General features: G+C 29.4%; 3 protein-coding genes across 4 annotated transcripts; all 3 read left to right on the forward strand.

Annotated features, from left to right (window-relative positions):
- The first annotated feature begins 6,263 nt into the window (after positions 1-6,263).
- LOC119686038 lies at positions 6,264-7,263 on the forward strand. The gene is made up of 2 exons (XM_038100495.1): positions 6,264-6,528; positions 6,595-7,263. Exons 1-2 carry the CDS (start codon positions 6,352-6,354, stop codon positions 7,177-7,179), a joined length of 762 nt encoding a protein of 253 aa, XP_037956423.1. The 5' UTR covers positions 6,264-6,351; the 3' UTR covers positions 7,180-7,263.
- An 832-nt stretch (positions 7,264-8,095) lies between these two features.
- On the forward strand, positions 8,096-9,994 carry LOC119686025. 2 transcript variants are annotated; one of them, XM_038100483.1, is made up of 2 exons: positions 8,096-8,388; positions 8,449-9,994. In XM_038100483.1, the coding sequence occupies exons 1-2, from the start codon at positions 8,226-8,228 to the stop codon at positions 9,885-9,887; spliced, it is 1,602 nt and encodes a 533-aa protein (XP_037956411.1). In that variant the 5' UTR covers positions 8,096-8,225; the 3' UTR covers positions 9,888-9,994. The 2 variants fall into 2 exon arrangements, with proteins under 2 accessions (XP_037956411.1, XP_037956409.1); XM_038100481.1 differs by having other exon boundaries at positions 8,440-9,993.
- Positions 9,995-13,284: 3,290 nt separating this feature from the next.
- Positions 13,285-14,081, forward strand: LOC119686049. The gene is made up of 5 exons (XM_038100509.1): positions 13,285-13,563; positions 13,644-13,712; positions 13,784-13,852; positions 13,911-13,999; positions 14,056-14,081. Exons 1-5 carry the CDS (start codon positions 13,389-13,391, stop codon positions 14,059-14,061), a joined length of 408 nt encoding a protein of 135 aa, XP_037956437.1. The 5' UTR covers positions 13,285-13,388; the 3' UTR covers positions 14,062-14,081.
- The last annotated feature ends 9,390 nt before the right edge of the window (positions 14,082-23,471 follow it).

A 23,471-nucleotide genomic window follows, 5' to 3' on the forward strand; every position in this document is an offset into this window, starting at 1 on the left:
GCGGAGAAAGTAACAAATGTAAACACGTTGTGCAAATATTTACAACACTTAAGTAAATGCCTTTAATTTCTTTTTTTAATTCTAAGTTGCGCCATAAGCTCAAAATATGACTGAAATTATTTTGAAAGTGAAACTGCGATGCTGTTAAGAACTGTTTCAAAACATTCCAACTCCAAGTCATCCTTTCGCTCACTTTCGGTGCTTCTATCATTATTCTATTTTTACTCCTGCAATCTGTGTTAATGCCAACTTGGCTTACTCAGCTGGAGTACCACCGCAATCCTCTGAAAAAAATATTGCCCCGAATACTTTCAGGCTTTTTATTGTGTACTTGTGACACATATATAAGCACACTTCAACCGTTTTGCACAAATCAAATTAAAGCGACTGAAAAGTGAAAAGTGAAAAAAAAGAAAAACTTTGAAAATGTAAGGAAATAAAGTGAAAAAATTTTCCAACGGAGTCGGAACAAAACTTTTTCTTAATAAGAATTTCCCTTAAACGTATGTCAGAGTGTCAGGCAGCGCGCCATTTCCAGTTAATATTGTTATATTTAATCCTTTAAGTTGTCTGTCTGATACTGTTGCGATAAAGAGTACTCCTTTCACAACTCTGTGAAACACTTCATCACTTCTTCCACATGATTTATAACACAGTGAGGCTTTTATGATTTATATACTCCCAGGAGGCTCTTTTTTAAGCTGTTGTATTGTTATAGATGTTTCCATATTGTAGAAGTTAACATATCTTTTATCTCAAAGCAGCTTGAAATAACTTATCACTTTAAGTGTTAGTTTGTAAAGAAAATGTAAAAGCAAATATAACTTAATTATCTCCAATTTATAAATATAAGTTCGGGTGCTTATACAGGTAGATCTAAAATCATCAAAAACTTTTTAAATCCATATAAATATTACCTTTTTACTTCTGAAGTCTGGATTGTTTAGGAATAGTTGTGCATGAATTGAAGTTCAATAAAAATTAATTATTTTTTTAAATCTTATATAGGCTTTAGTGAACAATATGAAAAATTAAAACACGATATGATTAATTTTAAATTTTTCGTATTATAAACCTGTTTCAAATTTATAAATTTAAAAACTGACAAACTTTACACAATCTATAAAAATTATTTATATGGTCAAATTTTCTATCACTCGAACTTCTACAACACGAATTTTCTATAACTTGAACAAAAAGGAGTGCAACACGGTTTTAAAGAGCAAATTACATACAATTCTGCTTCCTTAACTCGAAATTCTATAACTCGAATAAAAATATTGTCAAGTGCCAATAGAAATATGGGAAAGTGCATTCTATAAGTCGAATTTTTGTTTTAAGGTTAGGGGAAGTCCGGTTTTCCAAACCAAATGTGTCAATTTTTTCTTTCTTATATTACTTCTTTGTGGAAATGCCAGTCTGGCAAACGATAGTCAAACGGTAGCGCACTGCTTAAAAAAAAAATTCTTTTAATTTTCTTGAATAATATTGATGAAGACCTTGAAATGATGTCAAAGTAGTGTAAAAGTAAAGTAAATAAAATAACTTTTAATGCTACTCTTATCGATTCTATTATAAAGAGCTTGACAATGAAATTTGTACATCAAGCTTTCCTACAGTTATATCTCATTATAGTGGATCCGATTCTAAGCGGAACGAAATGTTGATGAGGCTGATTCGGTGAATGAAATTGTTCATCAGTCTTCCAAGAATGAAGTAGAAGACTCATTCAAAATTCTGATTTTTTTTGCAAACGAATGATACTACAACTGATGATCACTATAAGAGTGAGTTATAAGAATAAAGAAAGTGCAATCTCTCTTTACTGAAAATAAGAAAAATATTAAAATCCCAAACCCTAATTTCTGAATATTTTACTTCACTATAACTGTACTGTATTTGATTGCAAATAAATAAATATCTTAAAACGTAATTCTAGTTTCTTTCAAAAATAAATAAAAGAAAAAATTCTCTAACTCGAAGTCTTCATAAGTCAAACCTTTTCTTTGCAAAATGGTACTTCGAGTTATGGAAGTTTGACAGTGTTTTGAAAAATATGCCTAAAAGATATGCCTAACCGGCAGTTTTTACTGTTAGTTGCCTGCACTGTACTTTGTTAGTATATGAAATTTGACAACTATCTTTGGCGAAATGTGCTCATATTAACTATTTTTGAAATTATATTTACAAGGGTTCTGTGATGGAACAGTATTATCGCTGCGCAAGAAACTTAAATAAAAAAAATTAGCACATGCAATCGTATAAGATCTAATCGTATTCCCCTAATATAACCTCGTGTGATTTTGTTTCTATACCCGGAACTGAAAGTACCACTTCGAAAAACACACTTCATTCCAATTGTGATCATAAGGAAATGTCACACAAAAGGTGGCAGTCTATACGTAAATCAACTGAAAAAAATGTATATAAGGTGAGGCACTGGCTCACATAGCTCATGATAATTTTAAATGTTACAAAGTAAATACTAACTGCTTGATGGATTCTGTTTTATTTAATAGTTCTAGTTAGCTCTTACACAGAAAATATGAACACTAACACAATCGAGTATTCTCTTCAATAAGAGAATATTTAGCTGAGTTTAGTTTAGTCCTATTGAAGTATAAGACTTATTGTCTTTGTTTGCTACATATAGTATAGAAGAAAAAATAATTATATTTTTCTAAAAAAAATTACTTACAATATAAAAAATAATTCTGAAGACATGTTTTATTATTCTATTCTCAAAACCCTATGAGTTCATATCTCCAAGGAAAAAAATTGCAAAATTTTTTCCCGAGATACGGGTCTTCTTATTTTATGAAAGAAGCTCATAAAAAAATTTTCAGACAAATCGGAGATCATGTGGTCATTTTTCGCCAAAATTCGTCCGGTTTGTGAAAGAATGACCCATATATACAAATTGATTTTGTCTATTCTAGATAATTTGATAGAGGTGTCGATTAAGTGGTTAGTATCATTAGCATATGGTTATGATCAGGAAAAAAAATATTATTTTATACAATAGCTCCATGTGTCGAACGCACATGATAAAAAGTTTGAAATAATGGTTTTATCATATAAAAAACCACAAAAATAGAATTACACTACTTAAAATGGGAAAAAAAATTTGCTGATAAGTTGCATTAAAGCACATACTTAAAGAAGAAAAAACTTATCCCATTTTTGTGTTCATTCTAATAGTGAATTCACATTATATTTCGACAATTTTTTATAATTTTATTATATTTTTAATGTTAATTTTTTCTTGACGACAGTGACAAAACGCGTGACGAAAAGAACTATTCAAAAGTCGATTAGCGAAGAAAAAACAAGAACAAAAATTTAGTTAAATTATAGAAATTTGGCTGATCATACAACGCTGTTTCGAATATTGTCAAGTTACTCATCATTAGTGGTTTTAGGAATAATTCGAATTTCTTTATAATGAGTTTATAATCAAACTTTATACATTCAAAGATTTCCTTGTCTTGAATGAAATCACATGAACTTGTTTATAGAACAAAATTTTTCAATCAGAATGAATTTGTAGCTCAAATCAATAGCTAACACCCTTCACTCATTAAACGATATTATAGTTCCTCCATTAACAGCTGTAACTAATAGTTCTTGGTAGAAACTGACAAATTTTACTCTTCTATAAAATATCGTTCAATGTATGACAGTTAAAAAGTCTTTTTAATTACTCCAAGGACATTAATTAAATTAAAGAAGAAGCAAATTAAACAAATGGAAAAGTGCATCATATTAATTTGATGACATTTCTGTTAAATTATAAGCGATAACTAATTGTGTGTTTTCACAAGTAGTCAAGGTTGCACAAGAACAATTTTTGTTCTTGTCTTTTCGTTGCTATTCGATTCTTCACATTTTTATAAATTTTTTTTTAAATATTCCAATTTTAAATATATTTCAAAAAGTAAAAGTTTCTGTTATTTCAGTACATTTTTTAACACTTTAAATGTTAACATACTAATCCCATTAAATTGAAATATTTATTTTTATTTTTCATACCATATTTTCTCCTTCTCATGAACTTTAAATAAAACATTTTGTTTTCCTTTTCAATATTTGTTCTTCCGTTTTAAGTTTCGATACTTCATACGATTCGAAAATCCTTTCCAAGCTACATACATGTGAAGATGGTTTCGAGTACTTTACGTCCTTTAATGTTTATATGTGATCAACATCTCTGCACACTTCATTAAATGCATTAAAAAAGTTGTTGACAACAAAGCAAGTAGACAAATGGGAAACATTTTATGTTCTCATGGGATTACACTAAGTTTCAGAGTATTTCCAACAGGAAAATTACTTGAGAATTCTGTGTGCGTTAGAAACGGTAGTTTCTGTAAAATTAAGTTAAACAATAAACAGAGACAATTTATTCTCACAATAAACAAAAAACAAGTGCAAAACTATGCAAAACTATGCACATATATCACTAAGAAACAAAAAAAAACATTTTAATTGACATGTAAAAATAGAATTTTAAAGGTATTCTTTAAAGCTTTCAATTTATATGGAAAGCTATAGAGTTCACTATACTTTTAAATAAAGTGAAATAAAATGGGTTAATTACAAATACAAATATAAATGTTAAGATATAAATAAAATTAATTTATTTAATTTAAACTGAAATCATATTTTTATTAAATTTTAAGTTTTGGTTTGGTTAACAACAAACTGTACATTAATTTAAATTTATTAATGAATTTTATGTATTTTATTTTTCACATGTCAACAAATGTTCATACAAACTAAGCTTTTTGGTACATCGGAGCGTATGAGTGAATGCTGTTAACTGTTAAGCAAATAAAAATTATTTATAAATCATTTTTTATTATATCAATATTACAAGCTTAAAAATAAAATTTTAGTGCTTTTGAGAATACAGAATATTTTAATAACAAAATATATATGCTAATCTACTTATATTGCGAATCCTATTAATGTTTAAATGGACTTTGAACAAAATCCAAATACTCTATTTGGATTAATAGCAATGAATAATAAATACAGAATAATAATAATAAAAACATATATACAAAGCAAAAAATTCCTCAAATTAAAAAAAGAATATGTTTCTCACATTTAGGTATATACAAATGTATATACATAAATGTAAATATTTGTATTTCTCAAACTACATTGAGTAAAGGGTATATCAGGTTCGTCAAGATGGTTTTTATGCTGTAAAGATCATTCTTATTCAAAACAATAATTAGAACCGAAATTTCTAAGCTTGCCTATCGGTCAGCATATACAAAATGAACAAAGCAAAATATGGATACCAAAAATACTAGTGAATCCATCCTTATAGTATTGTTATATCCTTGTTAGGGTCCGTTTCTAATTTTTCATATGTATGTGGGAAAACTTTAAGCAACAAATATAAATAATTTCGACCCTAAATACCCGTTTTCTTTCTGTAATCAATTCATAAGATTAATTGATTAAGAAATACTATAATTAAATTAAAATTAGAAGTCAGTTAATATCAAATAATTTTTATTTATGATCACTTAAATGAACTTTTAAATTTTACGTTCAATGAAAACAAATGTCAAAATTGGTTAAAACCTCATATCTTCCACATGGCTGCAAGAAGGCAGGTATGTGAGTTGGGGGCAAAGAGTTCGATTGCCTATACCGTATCAAACAGTGATGTTTTGTGAATACAATTGTCTTTCAACATTTACTTACGAGTCTCATCATTTAACAAAATTTAATACGAAGACTTGTCACTATTTTTATTTTAATTTGCCCGCAATTATAAAACGCGCAGCGGTTAGTACATTACTTTAAATTCATATATCACTTAAACTATACTATCAAAACAGGACCAGAAAATAGATAACCCTGTTTATACCATCAATATATTTATGATTACTGTTATAACAATTCCTATACTTTAGTATCAACTGCGATGTTCCGACTAGTTGTAGTTCCGTGGAGAGATCATCTCTGAACCCGAATTATTCTTCCGGAAGGATATTTAGGGCGTTCACCACTGTTTTTAGCCTACCCAGGATTACTCGTTCTGCCAGCTTCCACAGAGTTGGGAGCAGGCTGATGGGAAGCCTGCATCTTTAAATTTCAAATACAAAGTGCTAAATGTCAAAATAAAAAGACTAATTCAGTTTGACATTTCTGTCAAAATTCGAAAAATATTTGTAAAAAATGTTCATAATATTCTATTTTAAAAACAATATATAATTTTAAAAAGAATCAATATATTTTAAAAGAATTTATGAATCAATTTTTATGCATATATAAAACTGGTAGATAGATTTTCGCAGTTTATTAATTCAAAATTTTGGCAAATACAGAATGATTAGATTAATTGCAACACTGATCCGAATTGGCTCAAAATTATTAACTTTAAGAATGTTGCCTTCAATCAACGATTCCCTCAGTGCTCAAAATGAGAATATCACAAATTTACAAAGTGAAATCCTCAAATTGAACATGGAAATAGCACGATTATATGCTCGAGAATCTAGAATTGTAAGTTCTTTTAGATCTTGCAGTGAAATATATAACTGCAAAAAAAAAATTTGAATTTTATTTTAGACTCAGATGCAAACTTCACAAGTAACACGTGCAACACAAACGGATGACAATCCATTCTGGTATTTTTCTAATAAAACTTTTAGCCAACCAATAGGAAAAGTAACCAAAGGTGGCTTATCATTCGAAATTATATTCTCTTGTCCAAAACCTTTGGTTACATATCCAAAACTGGAATCAGTACGTGGGAAACTGGTTAGCAAAGCAGAAATCGATCAAAAACTAGTTAATGCAGAAAAAAGAAGAATGCAAAGACAGCAGTTATTTGTGGGCAAAAAGGATTCACAGATAAACAGAGTTTCGTTAAATAGAAAGCAATTAAATTTTGCGTTTCGAACCGACACTCTGGTAAATATGACCTTTATGTCGAAAATTGCTGTTGAGAGTCGATTAATTTTTTTAAGAAATATAAGACGTAGAGCTCATACAGAGACTCTCAAATTACAGCGAGCTGTGGCAAAAGTGAAACAATCTCAATTGTTGATAAAGAAAAAATTTGGACCTAAGCCAGTGAATATTGAAGATCAAGCAGGAAATGGAAACCAAAATTTGCTAACGATCAGTTATAACCAAGCTAATTCAATTTAAAAGGATTTCTAATATTTTAAAAAAATTTAGTTCATATATGTACATTATAGCGAAGTATAAATATATTAAAATCCCTTGAACTCTAACCGCGTTAAAGATTAATAAATGTATAAAATTTTAAGCATATTAGGCAAGTATGTAAGATGTATATATATATATATATTAATATATTGCGTTCTACAACAGATTTTTTTTTGCAATGTATTAAATTTTTCTACAATTGTACTAAAATACAGTATTTGCTCTTACTATGGGGAATCAAAAAAATCAATTTTAACTGTTGTTACCCTAATTTGGAAATACTTGGCATAAGCATATTGTACCTGGGGAACTGGGGTACTGTGTGGGCAATGAGAGAAAATTTGATTAATAAATATTTTTGCAGTTATAAGCAATTTTGCTTATGTTTTAAATTTGTGTTTTACATCCTACCCAACCCAACGCCTAGTTACATCTGTCTAGCTAACTATTTGTATTAAATTATTACAAGTACAAAAAAAGGCCTATTAACATACTAAAAAATATTAAAAAATATTTTAAAAAATATTGTTGGGTTTGCGTCAATATCTCAGATGGTTGAACAACTGATGGGCTTCTTTATTTATATGTTAGCGGAGTTCCACTAATGAAATTTGGCTAATCATATTTCAGTGAAGATAGTGATAAATATCGTTGTTTCTAATGTTTCGGAGTCACTGTATGTTATGACTTCAAAGTTGATATTTTTTGCATAGCCATATACATCCAAACTTCCAGACTTTAATTTCTAATTCGTATTTTTTTACATTCAAAGATTCTTTGCAATTTGAAAGACATTTTTCTAAAAATACTTTGTTAAGTAAGCCAAGAAATTTTCCTATATTCGTTAAAATTTTTCTTTTCTAATTAGATTTTTGTAAATTCTATAGAAAACATATTTTTAAAAAACTGTATACAAAATTTTGGTATAATTCACATATCGTATTCAAAAACATATAAATTTGTGAATCATTAATACTTTAAATTGCGAAGTCTTCAAACCTATCACAATCAATTTCTACTAAAAAATGGATATGGATGACATAAAAATTCCATGCACCTCAACAAATGTTATTGTGAAAAAAAATGGAATGTGTTTTGATATCAAATTTTCATCTACGTCGGTGAATCCATTTAAAAAATTAATCACTCCTAAAGAATTCAATTTAAGCGATCAAAAACAGAATTCTGGTAAGATTAACAATAAAGTATAACCTTTAACTAATACCTGAACTCCTACAGATTCTACAGACTCTGCAAAACTATCACAAACCATACCTTATAAAGAACATATTGGTTCTCCATACTTGAGTGAAAATGAAACTCAAAAAACTGATAAATGGACGAATACGTCAAAAGGTATTACGTTCTCAGCTCAAATACCTGATCAGAAAATGAGGTCAATAATAAAGAAAAAACCTACCCTAGAACAAATTAGACAAAAACTATTTGAAGCAGCACAAAGACGCCTGTGTCAGAACCGTTATAAAAACTGTAATGTGTTACTTAAGGTTAGTAAGGTAAAGCAGAATCGGCTTAAGTTATTCACAAGCTATAGAGAACTTGTGAAAATGAGATTGAGTTCAAGGATGAAACAGTGTGATGATCGTCGAACCAAAAAAATTCTAAGTATACAACGCAAAGCTCAGAATGAATCAATTAAATTAAAAGACGCCGCCCACAAAGTCAACATAACCAGACAGAAAATATTGAGAGACTGCTTTTCAAAGCTAAAACAAATGGAAAATGTTACGAAATTAAAGGACCCTCCATATCAAGACAGTCAAGTGCTGGCCACTAATCAACTTAAGGTTGACGACATTGAAAATAAGAATAAAAAAACAGTGATAGCAGAAGAAGTTAACTTTGAAGAAGTTAGAAATGAGCAAGGATTACTGGAAGAAGTAGTTAGTGAACACCTATGTCCAACAGACAGTAAAGTTCAGAATGAATTACTGGAAGAAGTAGTAAGTCAAAGCCTGTGTTCAGTAGAAGAAGAAGTTAAAGGTGACGAAAAATTATTGATAAAAGTAGTTAATGGGCAGCTGTGTCCAACAAACAACAAATCTGACAAAGATAATGGTGAAAAAGAAATACTGGGAGAAATAGGTAATGAACGTCTGTGTCCAGCACCTTGCCATTCTCACAAAAATGATGGTGATAATGAAACAGAAGAAGATAATAAATGCAATAAGGACTGTAAAAATGAAATTGAAGTTATTGAAAACGCAGTTCAAAAACATGCAGAGAGAATAGAATTGGAATTTATAGATACGAGCGAATATAATGTACCTAATCTTAGTTCTGAAGAACTCAGGAATGAAGTAAAATCAACTTTCGAAAAAGTTACCCTACGCTATGAACAGTGTAAAGAAATGCTACAGCGGATGAATGAAGTAATGAAGCCATTGCGACAAGATATGGAAATAAAACCGGCCCTGATTGCAACAAATGCCCAATGTAATAAACAATCGAAAGATGTGAAATTACCTAAGCAGCAAAAAGCAACAAAAAAGCTCACACCACAAGTTAAGAAGGATGGTATTTCAGGAAAACGTTTAGTAGTTATGAAGGATAGGCCCTGCTGCTCCACTTTAGAACAAAATGAAGGAGTTAAAGATGTATCAAAGCCGAAACCAAAAACTAAACTTCACATGTCACAAAAACCGAAAATACCTTGGCGGTATTAACTGACCATAATTGTGGTTACTTCAGATAAATCATTATTATTTAAAATTGGAACAATTTCGGTCAATTACTTTAATTGACACAAATATCAAATAAAATTTCGAAAATCTCTTTAGGTTTCCTATTTAAAATCATATTTTATTTAAAAGTAATTTTAAAACTTTATTCATATTTAATTCGAAAGACTTTTGAAGACTTTTAATTAATATAGTTAATTTTATTCACTCACATTTTTGGCGTGTAAATGTCAATATCATGAAGAGTTTTTTTTCTCCCCAGCTGTAATTAAGAGTGCCATTTTCCTAATTCCGTTCCATACAAACAATCGACATAGCATTATTACTGCAAAAAATAAGCAAAACAAAGCAAAATAAAGTAAAAAATCAGCAAAAAAGTGTACCATTATACCAGAGATCACTTCTCGATAAACTCGAAAATAAAAAACTGAAATGGGTAGATCTAGAGTATGTTGTGGGAATAACTAATAAAAAAATACTCCATGAAATTTTTATAGATTATTATAGATATAGATTATAGATTTTACTCCGCCTAACAATATTAGAAGCAAACAAAGTTAAAATAGGACACACAAAAGACTAAGCGCTTAAAGATATGAAACGAGCTAGAAGAACTACAATCGTCTTCAATAGCGAAAATATTTATAACTTATTTCATGATGTAATAATCACCTATTCAATGAGCATTTATATGAATCTCGAAATATAATTGTTTAGATGGAATGTTAGCAAAAAATCTATTCGATCCGTCAAATCTGTAAATTGAACATTTTTGTAATAGGGATAGTAGACATATCTTTCATTAATATATATATCAAATCAAATCATATTTTATTTCTTAAGTCATATCAGCTAGTTGTTAATTACACGGTGATCTTGCTACTCTGGCAAAATATGTAGAGTGTTATAAATTAATCTCGAGTGTTATACATTTTGCTCTAGATTTATCATTCGAACATGGAAATTGCACTAAAAGTGATTATCGATTGAAAAATTTAACCCAGATATACCAATTGAAAATGACATAGGCAATTTTCCGTTGTCCTAAAAGAAACTACATTATTGGCGATATATTGAAATATTTGATTAAATCAAACAATTAAACTAAGTTCCATTATGAGATATTAATAAAACTTTTAATATTAAATTATTTATTAAAAATTATTAAAAAATTAAAAATACAGCTAAAGTGTGGGACATTTTTCTAAAGGAACAAACGACCTACCACTGTTTATGACGACAATATATTATATTGAGCTTTATTCTGAAGCGTTCTCGAAGTTAATATGTTAATATAGTTTTCTTTTATATAATTTATAAAGCTATATATATTTTTTATGTAATTTTCCATTCCAATTATGTACGATAATGTAAAACTGACAAAGTGCTAATATTTACTACATACCTATATTATTGTACTATACACTATATAGTTTATTATTCAGAAAAACCACCAACGTTTTTAAGGGTACATGCGCAAATGTAGGGTACAACAAAGGTTTATCAAAAGCCAGGAAATCGTATATAAGACTCAAAAACACTTATGCAGTACATCACAAAGCATCTATTGAATTGCCATGATAAATACTTATCACTCAGTCATTGATGTCGAAGATTAAATTTTGTTCTATGGATATGTTGAGCTTTTAGTTACTAGATGTAATCTAAAATTCGTCAATTCTAAGATGTTTAAAACTATCAAAAACAATATTTACTACTTCGTCACAGATTTAGTTCCACTTTTTTCGATTAATAAAACGGTTTTGTGTTAATATTGGTAATACAATATTTGGAAAAATAATCTATGTGTATGGATTATATAAATTAATTGATAATAATTCTGTTTAATCATTTTATATATTATATAAAAATATAATACATATAACATAAAATAAAACAATATAAAACTATACAACTATACAATATGCAATATTTACATCAATATAAAATTGATGTGAATACAAATGAAAGTATTATGGATAAATATATAAAAATATATATATATATATTCGTTGTTGTGTCCAAAAATCAAATTTTGTGTATAAACAAATTTTGCTCCTTACCATAATTTGAGTCCTTAAATCGCTTCAAGAGATTTTGAATTACTTAGGACGTGAGCAACTTTAAAATAACTTCAAATGTGTACTTAAAATTCTGAATGGAACTCAATTTCAATGACGTGAGTTGGAATACAAACACGAAATTTTACAAAAAAAAAAAAGAATTGTAACTGTCACCAACTAGTATCTTAGCAAAGAATATAAGGCATCCACTTACTGTCTACCATAAAAACAATATTTTAAAGCAATGAAATTTATTTAAATAAATTGTTAAATTTAAGAACTGCTTAAATATAACTGAAATACGAGTAAATTTGTTACAAAAAATAAAAATATTTAAAAAAAAAATATGCACAGTCTGTTCCAATCTCAGAATACTTAAAAAGCATTTATTATTTTTAATCTTTATTATAATTTATTTAAAATAGTCTCCTTCGGTATGAACATAGTGCATAATGTTTTCATTCAACTTCCTTAAATACTCATACACTCATAATAATATATATTAATATATATTCATTTTCCACAAATCATTTCATTTTATCAGGTGAAACATTTTAGATGACGGGGATGATAAGACGCGATTGCTTTTATCATCAATTTCAGTTAAGAGATAACCTAGAAGTCGACAAGTCTTGCTACTCTCTAAGTTCCTCCTCCAATCAGGAGTTCAAACACCATGATGGCTTACAGCTATGGTAAATCTTCCTTTTTTTTCGTGACTTTCTTGTATTTTGTATACTGTAAATTATTTTTGGTGGGGATGTACCAATGCTTTCTTATGCTTTCATTTTAACGGACGTAGACAACCCAACGGAAAAACAATGCGATGGATATACAATTATTTTCATACACATTTTTTAGTATTTCACACATTTCTATAAAACTTTTATCCAAATTAAAGCATAATTATTACATCAATTGACACCACATAAAATGTCATATCACAATAAAATGATAAAAATATTTTCTCAAATTTTGACTATAGGTAAATAAAGTTTAGATATTTCACCTACTATCGCCCAATTACAGATGTCGCTGTGGTAAGAATTTAGAAACACCCAAGCTGATTGAAACCAGGCCTGAGTAGGATGATGTATCATTATCATTTGTAAAAGTGTGGTATGAATTTAATATCAATTATATATCAAAACAATAATAAAGAGTAAAAGTGCGCAATAGCACTAACTCAAACCACAACCACAACAACAATAACATCCTAGTATAAAATCAGATATGTTTTGTTTCATACGTCACAGAAAAAAATAACTTTGAAATAAGAAGTTTCATTAATTTTCATTCCAAAAGAAATCCATTCATTTTAAACTTTTTTGTAATACAGTTAACTTCAAAAATTTCAAAACAAATTAAATTACAAATTGATTGCCAGATTTTAAAGTGCTTAGAACAACGAATCTTTTCAAAAATGGACACTCCTCGAAAAGATATTCCATGCGCTGCTTCAGGTTTGAAGGTCTGTAAAAGTGGCATGTCCTTTGATATTATGTTTTCGTCGAAATCAAAGCGCCATGCGAACCGTCCTCAACTGTTTTCTGCACGTGAAAGAAAAACTCCAGTGTATGGGTCTGATGAATCTGCTGGTAAGAGTCAGAATTTCATTACTCATAAATTTTCCTAACTATCGAAAAAGATTTAAACCAAAATTATTTTAACCGAACAGTTAACCGCAAGCAATCCAAAGGGGATCTTTTATGTGGATCTGCAAAAGAAAGTCAAAATCAGGAATTTGGTAAAATTATATCAAGTTTATTTAAAGTTCATAACAATTTTAATGTACTTTGTATATGATTTGGCAAATAGCATGTGGCAAACACTACGGTGAAGGAACCTCTTCTAAATATGAGCGTGATTATCGTTTTCTAACTTTGGGTAACTCCCGTAGCACTTAGTAATCAAATATTTATTATATACATATTGTTTTTGGCAGATGCATCCAAGAGTGATAAGGGAAAAGAACGTGGCAGCGCCGAGGTGTCTGATAAAAAGCTAGGTCGTGAGTTCCTATCACGTCAAATGGTGAGAAATATATATAATAAACCTAATGCTTAACTAAGAATTATTTTATGTTAAAGGAATAAATCCGATCAAGATTTAAATAAAAAATGAGCGTTGCATCAAGAAAAAAAACTAAGCAGGTAACTCTAAAACTTTCCAATAACCAATTGATCAACGTCGTTAATAACTTTTACAGATAATGTGCAAAACGCTCAAGAAGAAATTCAAAAATGTAGATGTTGTAGGAATCAAATCCATTTAGAGGACTTTGCAAAAGAAACTATTCTATTTTTTTAATACAAATTTTGTTATTTTAAAAAAATTTATTTGTGTACCAAAATTAAATACAATTTTAAATACTATAAAGTTTAGTTGGAATTGGGACCATAAAATCTTATATTTTTAAATAAAAAAATGTCTTTATTTATTGAATATAAATTTAAAACAAATAATTAAGGATGGGGAAGTTTTTCAGCGACGTTTTAATAGAGTATGTAGCCACCTTTCAACTGAATTCGCTTTGTTTATTATTTTCCCAATTTTTTACGGAACGTTTTTAATTAAAATATTCAATTAAGATATCTCAAAATATTTTATTACCGTTTTTCTTTGTGATTAAAGATCAATGATTAAACCACAAACCAATGTTTCAATTTAAATACAAATATAAACATTGCGTAGTGTATCTGGAAAATATAGTGAAAAAAAATAATTAAACCAATTTCGATATTATTATTATTAGTCGAATTCTATTAAAAATATAAACTATGCTTTATGTCGTAATTCGCTATATATTTTTGCAGTTCCTTTGAATATAGTACAGCGCCATATAAGCTTCGGTCTCCCTCGTCACCTATTTCCCTGCGGATTCCTGTTTGTTATAAGGTATTAACGTTACAGGATCCAAATCGTAAGCGTGTGCATTCAATGGGTCGTTATTATTGGATCAGTCCGATTTCTATCTCTTGTATTGTTTGGTATCGAGTTCAATTGCAGTAGCTGATTGTTCAAAGGTAACCTAACTTTAACGACTCCAACTTGATAGAATCTATTGGAGAGGACCGTATGGACAACACTGTAGAGTGTTAGAAGAGTTTGTGGATCAAACCTTCGAACCAGACGGTGTTAAAAGCTGTTTCAATACCAAGAGTTACTGCCACGGAAAGGTGCTTAATGAAAACACCAACGCATTTTGGAGATGATGCAGGGCATGTATCAGAAAAACTTGCTGGAAGTGAAGCAATCTTACTGGGTACCGCATGGTCACTAACTGGATATAGAATGATACAGAATGGTTACGGGATGTAACCATTCTGGGATGTAACCATTCTATAGCTAAAGTAAATTTAATTACTTGTAGCTGAATTAATTACTTAATTACTTAGAAGAGAAGAAACAGAAACCGCTGTACTACAGTTTTCACAACTGAAATTTACTTAAAAGCCTAAAATGCTGGATTGTATAAATCTAAACAACAGTGTATTTTTATATTCAAGTGTAATTTTAAGGATTTCTAAGGTAAGGTTGACACCTCAAAGCACATGCTGAAAGGCTGACCAGTTTTAAAGAAACACCTCATTCAAATCGGTGAATTGAATTCAACACTACAACTTATATGAAAAGTCATACTCGTTCGAATACTTAAAGTCCATCAAAGAGGCACAATATATCCTTAGGTCGCAGTGCTAAATTCCCTAACATGATTATAGTAAAAAATTTACTTAGCATTTCTGAAAGACATTGACATATTTTAATATCCTTTTAAAACGCACTTAGAAAAAAATAATAATACTACATTACTTAAGTCTAAGAAAGCATATTATCTATTTGACTAAACATTTATTTTCAAAACACATCTTTTTGAAATATTTTAAAAATGTTCATAATAGCTGCACATAATAGTTCCGTGCAGTTCCTTCTCGATAATTGGCTACCATAAGCAAAGCCATTAGTTTACTTCAAGTCTGGAAATGTGCAAATAATCTTCAGAGTCGCTTTATTTTCGCTTTTTTATGTAATGAGAATTTAAGTGTGCGTTGGCACTTAGTCTGTTTGCCCATTTACGCTGCATTTCGTTTATTTATGCAGTAAAGTAGTGAAAACCACGTAAAGTTGCAATTAAGGTGTGTTCATTTAATTTCGAGGAGTAGATACGAATTTGCGTTTAACGTGGGTTACTTGCGGTAATACAAGTTCCCAGATATTTACCTGAAAGTGCTCAATAAATATGCAACAACTAATGTAATATAAACATCAATTAAATTTCATTTCTGTGGATTTCTACTACAGACTGAGAGTCAGCAATAATAAACATGAGGGGTAAAACAGAATTTCGTAATAACTCAATTTATAAACGCAATTATTTTATTGTACTTTTTGTATCAGAAAGGTAAGAAATTATAAACATTCGTTAAAATATACACATCGTAATGCAGGATATAAAGGAAACCCCACAAAATACGTATATTCATCATTAGCTTGTCAAGACGAATCAATCTTGATATGTCTACAATAATGTTTGTTAATATGAATATGTGAGAGAATAGCATGTTAAATATGTAAAATAATCCATAGTTTTGATCTCCTTCAATTATTATTAATACCTTCAATTATTAAAGACATGTTCCTTAACTGAAAGGGAGCTCCACTAATCCCACTATAAATATAAATTAAAAACCAATAATTCTTTTTATTTGTATGAATAATATAAAAAAAACAAATTGAGTGTGGTATTCAAGTGAAACGCAACATATATACCATTTGATCAAAAAAGAACGAAAAGTTAAAAAAAACGCAAAATTTTAATTTTTAATAATTTTCTTTATTATCGCCTTCAAAGTACTCTACTCCTACGGCAATACATGCATGCCAACGCTTGATCCAATTTTCCATACAAGTTTTATAGGCCGCCGAAGGTATGGCGTTTAGTTCACGCAGCGAATTCTCTCTTATGGCCTCTGTGGTCTCAAAACGCGTTCCTCGTCCTCGGCAATTTGACTCGGGGGAAGAGGAAAAAGTCACACGGGGCTATATCTGGAGAGTACGGTGCTTGGTTGATGATATTGGTGGAGTTTTTGGCACAAACTGCGACACAACCAACGCTGTGTGAGCCGGTGCGTTGTCATGGTGTAAAATCCATGAGTTTTCCTTTCATAAATCTGGCCTCTTTTTGCGAATGGCCTCACGCAAACGACGCATAATAACAAAATAATACTCCTTATTGACTGTTTGGCCGTTTGACCATCCGGAAGAAACTCATAGTGCATAACACCACGAATATCGAAGAAAACAGTCAGCATAACCTTGATTTTGGACCGATTTTGGCGTTCTCTTTTCGGTTTCAACTCACCTTCGAAGCACCATTCGGTCAATTGTTGTTTGGTGGGCATGTCAAATTCATAGACCCATGTCTCATCACCAGTTATAATGCGTTCGATGAATGTGGGGTTACTATCTGCGTTGGAAATCATCTCTTTGGCAAATTGGGGGAAAAATAATAACTTACTGACAAGTGGCTATAAAGAACTGCTCATACAATCCACAAAGTATTTAACAGCCCGCTAGGACAGTTTTTCTACAATAAGTTACGTTATACAACGAACATGAGGAATATAATTCAAAAATTTAGTTGCGCAATACTAACAAAGATTGGAGTATTAGATGGTGGTAAATATTTCAAAAATAACATATTCCTAAGAAACGTGGAGCTTGTAAAGTGTATTATAGAGTAAGCGACAACAATTTTGATTCCCTCCACAAAAGAATTTAGGAAATTATAGAACTATCGTGTCCATGAGACAAGGTTAAATTACCAAAAATGATGATACTTTCGAAGACAACAACTACAGGGACATGACTATGCTTTCAATTCCAAGCAAAGCACTTACATCATTTATCCTGGCTAGGATTTTCAATATTGTATAAGTCTCACTGATTAAAAAGCAAGTTGTATTTAAACCAAATGGATCTTGCATTGATGTTTTTAGTGGGACACATATCATATTTCAACAACGTAACAAATTTTAATGGTTCCTTCGTAACCTTATCACCTTAAATAGTACCATTCCGAAAAGCACTTTATAAATGGAAATATTAGCTAAGTTGCTAAACTTAATTAAAATATTTATGTGACAATTATAATTTGCAATTGCATTTAAACTTGTCATTGGATTAAAAATAATGGAACTAGAATGTTACAACTAATAATATATCTCGGAAGCATCCCAACGAATAGGAATGGAGCAAAAAATATTTATATTCAGAAACTAGAATTTTATTTAAGTTCAAAAAATTTAGAACTACGGCCATATATCCAGTACTATGAGGAACCTCATAAATGTTTCAAGTATAAAACTAGTTCTATATTACGATAGGGAAATATGGAAATGTATAAATGGCTTGTATGAGTAGTTCTTTATAGCCCCTTGCCAGTAAGTTATTATTATTACCAGCAGCTGTTTAATTTAAGGATTTAAATAATTACTGAAATAATATCCGTGTCTGTTTCCAATACAGAGTTGGATTTAAACTGATGGAATAGGTTCTGTGCATTACCTAGAAAACTCAACAGAAAATACAACAGAACAGAAGTTCATAAAATATGTTACTTTAGCTTAGATAGACAATTCAAAAATCAAGTATTCACGCTCTATACATATGCCTGTCTCTTGTTAAGCCTGTCGTGCTGTATGGTGTAGAATCTTAGAATCTTGGACCAAAACCAACAATGATGAGAAATTATTAAAAAATTTATTGACTCATTTGCGTTAGTAATAACTATCGAATTATTTGGAACTATGAGCTGTATGAACTGCACCGAAACACTGACATAGTTATGTGCATAAAAATTTAGTGATACCATTGACTTGTGCATATTGTTCATGGATAAAAATAGTCTAGCTAAAAAGATGTTTGATTAGGTATTCTTTAGTGGCAAAATCGGAAAACAATGTCTTCATCTTCGGCGGAACATATAGGTGACCAACGATATGAAGGCACTCGGTATTCCTACTGGCGACAGCGAGCTGCTGATCGGGCTAACTACAACTATCGTCTGTATTGACCAATTAGGTAAACGAAAAGTAAATTTATATTCTCTATTGCATTGTTTATTGTTGGATCCCTCGAATTTAATTTATTGCTATCAAGACGAAATAAAATCATTAAACTTGAAAAGTGATCAATATAATTAATTTAGTCACACATTAAACCGTTTATTGAAGGCAGAAGTTTTTTATATCTTATTAATATTCATTGTAATATTTAATTTAGTTTTCAACCTTTAAGATTCACTCGAAATCTCTCATTTAAAATAATTTTGTTTGAAAATTAAAATCACAAGCAGTATCTAGATATTATCCATATTAATCGTATTTTATTACTTTTAATTATTATTTTTCTTCTTAATTCTTCTTAAGAGTAATCAATATTGTGTTGAGCAGTGAACAAAGTTGGTGTCAAACAAATTGAGAACAAAAGAATGAGATTGTTGTCTTCAAGTTCATTTGAAATAAATTATAAAAATTTACATTTCAATAACTTTGATGAAAATTTCTTCCTGAGGGTATTTAATACTCTGTCATTTTTAATTACAAAACTTTTCAATACACAGAAGTATGCAATCTTCAATGCATTTAACTTTAAAACGAAATTTACTTTTCGCATAACTTCAAAATAGTAATAGTAAATCTTAAAAAGATATAAAACAAGGCGCAGAAAGCAACACATAATTCTTATTCAACAATTCTGAGCTGTTGTTATTTGAAAATGAGTTGTAGCAAAAGTTTTCAGAATAATTTTGATAGCAAATAGTTTAAACTCACCAGTACACCAGTACGTCAAAAGATTCTTTAAAGTTCATTTTAAATTTATTTAAAGACAAGAGACCAAGACCAGCACTGATGCTTCTCATTTAGTTTCGGTTAAAAACTAAAAAGCTAGAGAAATATCCTTTGAGTTAATGACGTACACTACTACTTACTTCCCCTATTTACTTTGCATTTATTTTGTAAATATATTAGACGGAAACTAGCACTAAAACTGGAAAGTACAAATAACTTTGGTTGTAATGGAACAAATTTAGTTTGTGCAACTTACAAAACTTTTAAGTAGAATTGCAAACTTCATTCAAAATTAAAGTTAAAATATGTGTTTTTTAGTGACGAAGTTTCATTCACGCAAAATGTTTTTAAAGTTGCGTGTTTTGTCAATGATTTCAATGCAAAATACAGGATTCTTTCTTTGGTTGCCTGACTTTAGCCCAGTCAAAAGTTTTTCCTAACAAAATGTGTAAAACAATCCGAAATGCATTACCAAATTAATTATCGATTTGCTGAAATTTTTTAGAAAAGTATTGCAAGTTGTCCAATTGGTACGTTAAATTATTTATAAGAGTATTTACCTACATACTGTACTCAGTAATGTCGCGACGCGTCATGAGCCTAACTGGCAACTGAGACCGGATAACTTTTTGGCGCCTTCCGAAATACTTACACTAACATAATGCATAAAATATAATTTTCTGTAGAAATATTTAGTTGCGTTGAACAAGTATCGCTCGGCCTGTAACGCAAGTTAACCTAGTCTTCTCTCACTACTTTGATTACTACATTTTAAAACAATCACCAAAAAAATACTGAAATACTACCCATTTTAGTTTTAATTTAATAAAAAATTTTAACCATAATTTATGACTATTAAATCTAATTTGTAAATCAGTAACTATATATATTTATAACTTTTAGTATAGCCAATACTCACATATGCTTAATTTTTTATTGCAGATTTTTTAAAACTCCCCAAATTATTAACCCAAATATTATGTAGTGTTTCTTTTTTTCACAGTGGTATCACTTCATTTTTTTATCTCCATTCAGTTTTCTTAATAAAAATTATTTTTATTTTAATATTTCCATAAAAGTTTTGCTTGCATTTTGGCAACTCATGGCCTTCACTTATATTAACACCATAAAAAAGCAGTCATGAACGGTTTACCGCAGATAACAAACAAAGCCATAAAGATGATGCACATTGCCAGGCTACAACTTGGATGAAACTTGGCCAACAATGAGCAGCATCTGTTGTTGCAATTTGACTTTATTATTTCGCAAATAAATTGAATTGAAACAACGGAAAACCAAAAACCCTTTTATTACTTTGGAAATAATAAGAGGGAATACAAACAGAAAATTAAGGGAATCAACTTCTCGTGAAAAATATTTTACATTTTACATTCCTCTAAATGACTTCATTTAGAGCCATGAATAATTTACAATAATGTAATACCTTATTTAACCCACATATATGTTAAATTAGTAAGATGTGTCTGGAAGACCGTAAACTTTTACTAATTAATATTTTAAATATAAAATAAAAATGTAAAAAAAACTTATTTTTTAATAAAAATAAAACCATGTCTTTACAAAATAATGATCTAATAATACTTACTTTTTTATATATGAATGTTAAAACGAAATAATAAGTTTTATTATGAAAGTTTAATAAAATAATAACTCTAAATCTCATTCTCAAACAATCACCAAATAATATTAACATTTCTAACAGCTATTTATTTATAACTAATTTAATTTCAAGAAGTCTTATCTTCGTCAGGTGAACATTAATTAAAACTTTTGTCCATAAAAAGGATTAAAAAACACCCTCTCTAATAGAGTGCTTTCTCTATCAAAGCACACTCTGATATTATCAATAAACATAATGTTAATGTAATATCTTTCGGTAACAATTCGATTTGATAAGTTCTTAAGTAAGCACCATTCATTGATTAAAACTTTGTTTCAGTGTAGAGGTATGTTACTTTAAGGCTGAATGTAATACCAAATTCCCACTACGCAGTTAGGGTTTCTAGGGATAGTCACATAAAAAATATAAATTCTAAATATGGAGCAAGCTTTCAGAAAAGCTGCAATAAGGAATTTAAATGAAACGTCCTTGCCTCTATGTGTCAAACGATTATAAAATAACTTTAATACAACAATATATGTAGTATAACCCAAGGTAGGAAGTTTTAGCAGTAAAAAAAAAATTTACCCGCCTAATGTGAATTGTGTAAAAGTGATGTCATTGAAATAAAGTTCATTATTATCATTATTAAAATAATAATATTAATGTAACGCGATCTGGAATTTAATATTTGTTTCCTGCTGGTTTATTATTAACTTGGAATCTTCCTATATGTCGTTACGTTATGTACGACGAATAGAACTTTAAGAACTTAACTGCAATTGAAACGAAATCATTAAAAGTACACAATATAAAAAAGGACATATTGTAATTAAAAAATTGCCTACTAAGTCTTTAACATGATATATCATGATATATTTAACTTGAGCTTATTTTTGTATTACACTGTCCTCTCTCTAGTAAACATGAAGATAATCATCTAAATATGATTTCCATGCAATGAATATAGGTAGGTGTGAAGATATAACCAACTAATCAAAACCAAGTACAGACTTTATAGGTCTGTTGCGATACCAGATTAGGTGTGCATTTGTGTGATATATTTCACAAATATCTCTTTTAATAGATATTTCACCTTTATATTAGAGACGAAGCTCAATCTCTGAAAACTTATAGCACAGAAACGAAAGAGGTATTTCAGCGTTTCCTTGTTGCCCGGTTTCTTGCATCCGCTTCCGCTGTCTCTTCTGGTCATATTTAGTTTATGCCTACTGAAGCATCAGCTACCATTCTATAGTTCTTTCGATCAACCTAAAATTTATATTGTATTTCACATATTTTGTATTCAACATCATTCCGATAACTTTTCAGGTACTTTAATTGGGTGACTTGTGTATTGCTTGTTTTTTAACATGCTTTCGTCTATAATGAGCATAAAATATTCTTTTATTTAATGTTCTAAATTTAATAATGTCTATAGATGCACATTCTCGCTTTCAGAACCAAGTTTTGTGTAAAAGTCTTCAAAGTTTTAACCAAAAATTAAATCGTTCCACCGAAACTCTTATGTAACATTTTTAAGAATTCCACACCAAAAATTCTATTTGCAATGAAAAATTTAAGACCAATTTTTCATGCATATTTATCCATTGTAAAAATCATAAAACGTATTTGATATGAACTGAATGTACTCTTTAAATGAACAATTTTCAGTACTTTTTTGTCAAAGTGACTACCCGAATTTCGCCTGAGTAAAGAGTAAGTGTTGCCAACTTAGTGATCGATATTTGAATTAAATGATCGACTGCCAGTATTTTCTTGTTGAAATGTATATCCGCATTAGTGCAAATATATTGCATTTAATTAATTTAAAAAAAAAACATAGACCTTTGCTAAATGAGCATTAAATTGTTGTAGTATGATAAATGTCAAATGTTTATATAAATTTTTGTAGTATAGATTTCCTTCAGCTTGAAGCTTTAAAATTAGCAATTAAGGATTGACTAAAGAACTAACTTCAGATGTAAGAATAAATATATATAAATAGGGTCTTGATATAAATTTCTGAAAA

Source organism: Teleopsis dalmanni, chromosome 2 (genome assembly GCF_002237135.1).
Source record: "Teleopsis dalmanni isolate 2A chromosome 2, ASM223713v2, whole genome shotgun sequence".
In the NCBI taxonomy this organism is placed as follows: Eukaryota; Metazoa; Arthropoda; class Insecta; order Diptera; family Diopsidae; genus Teleopsis; species Teleopsis dalmanni.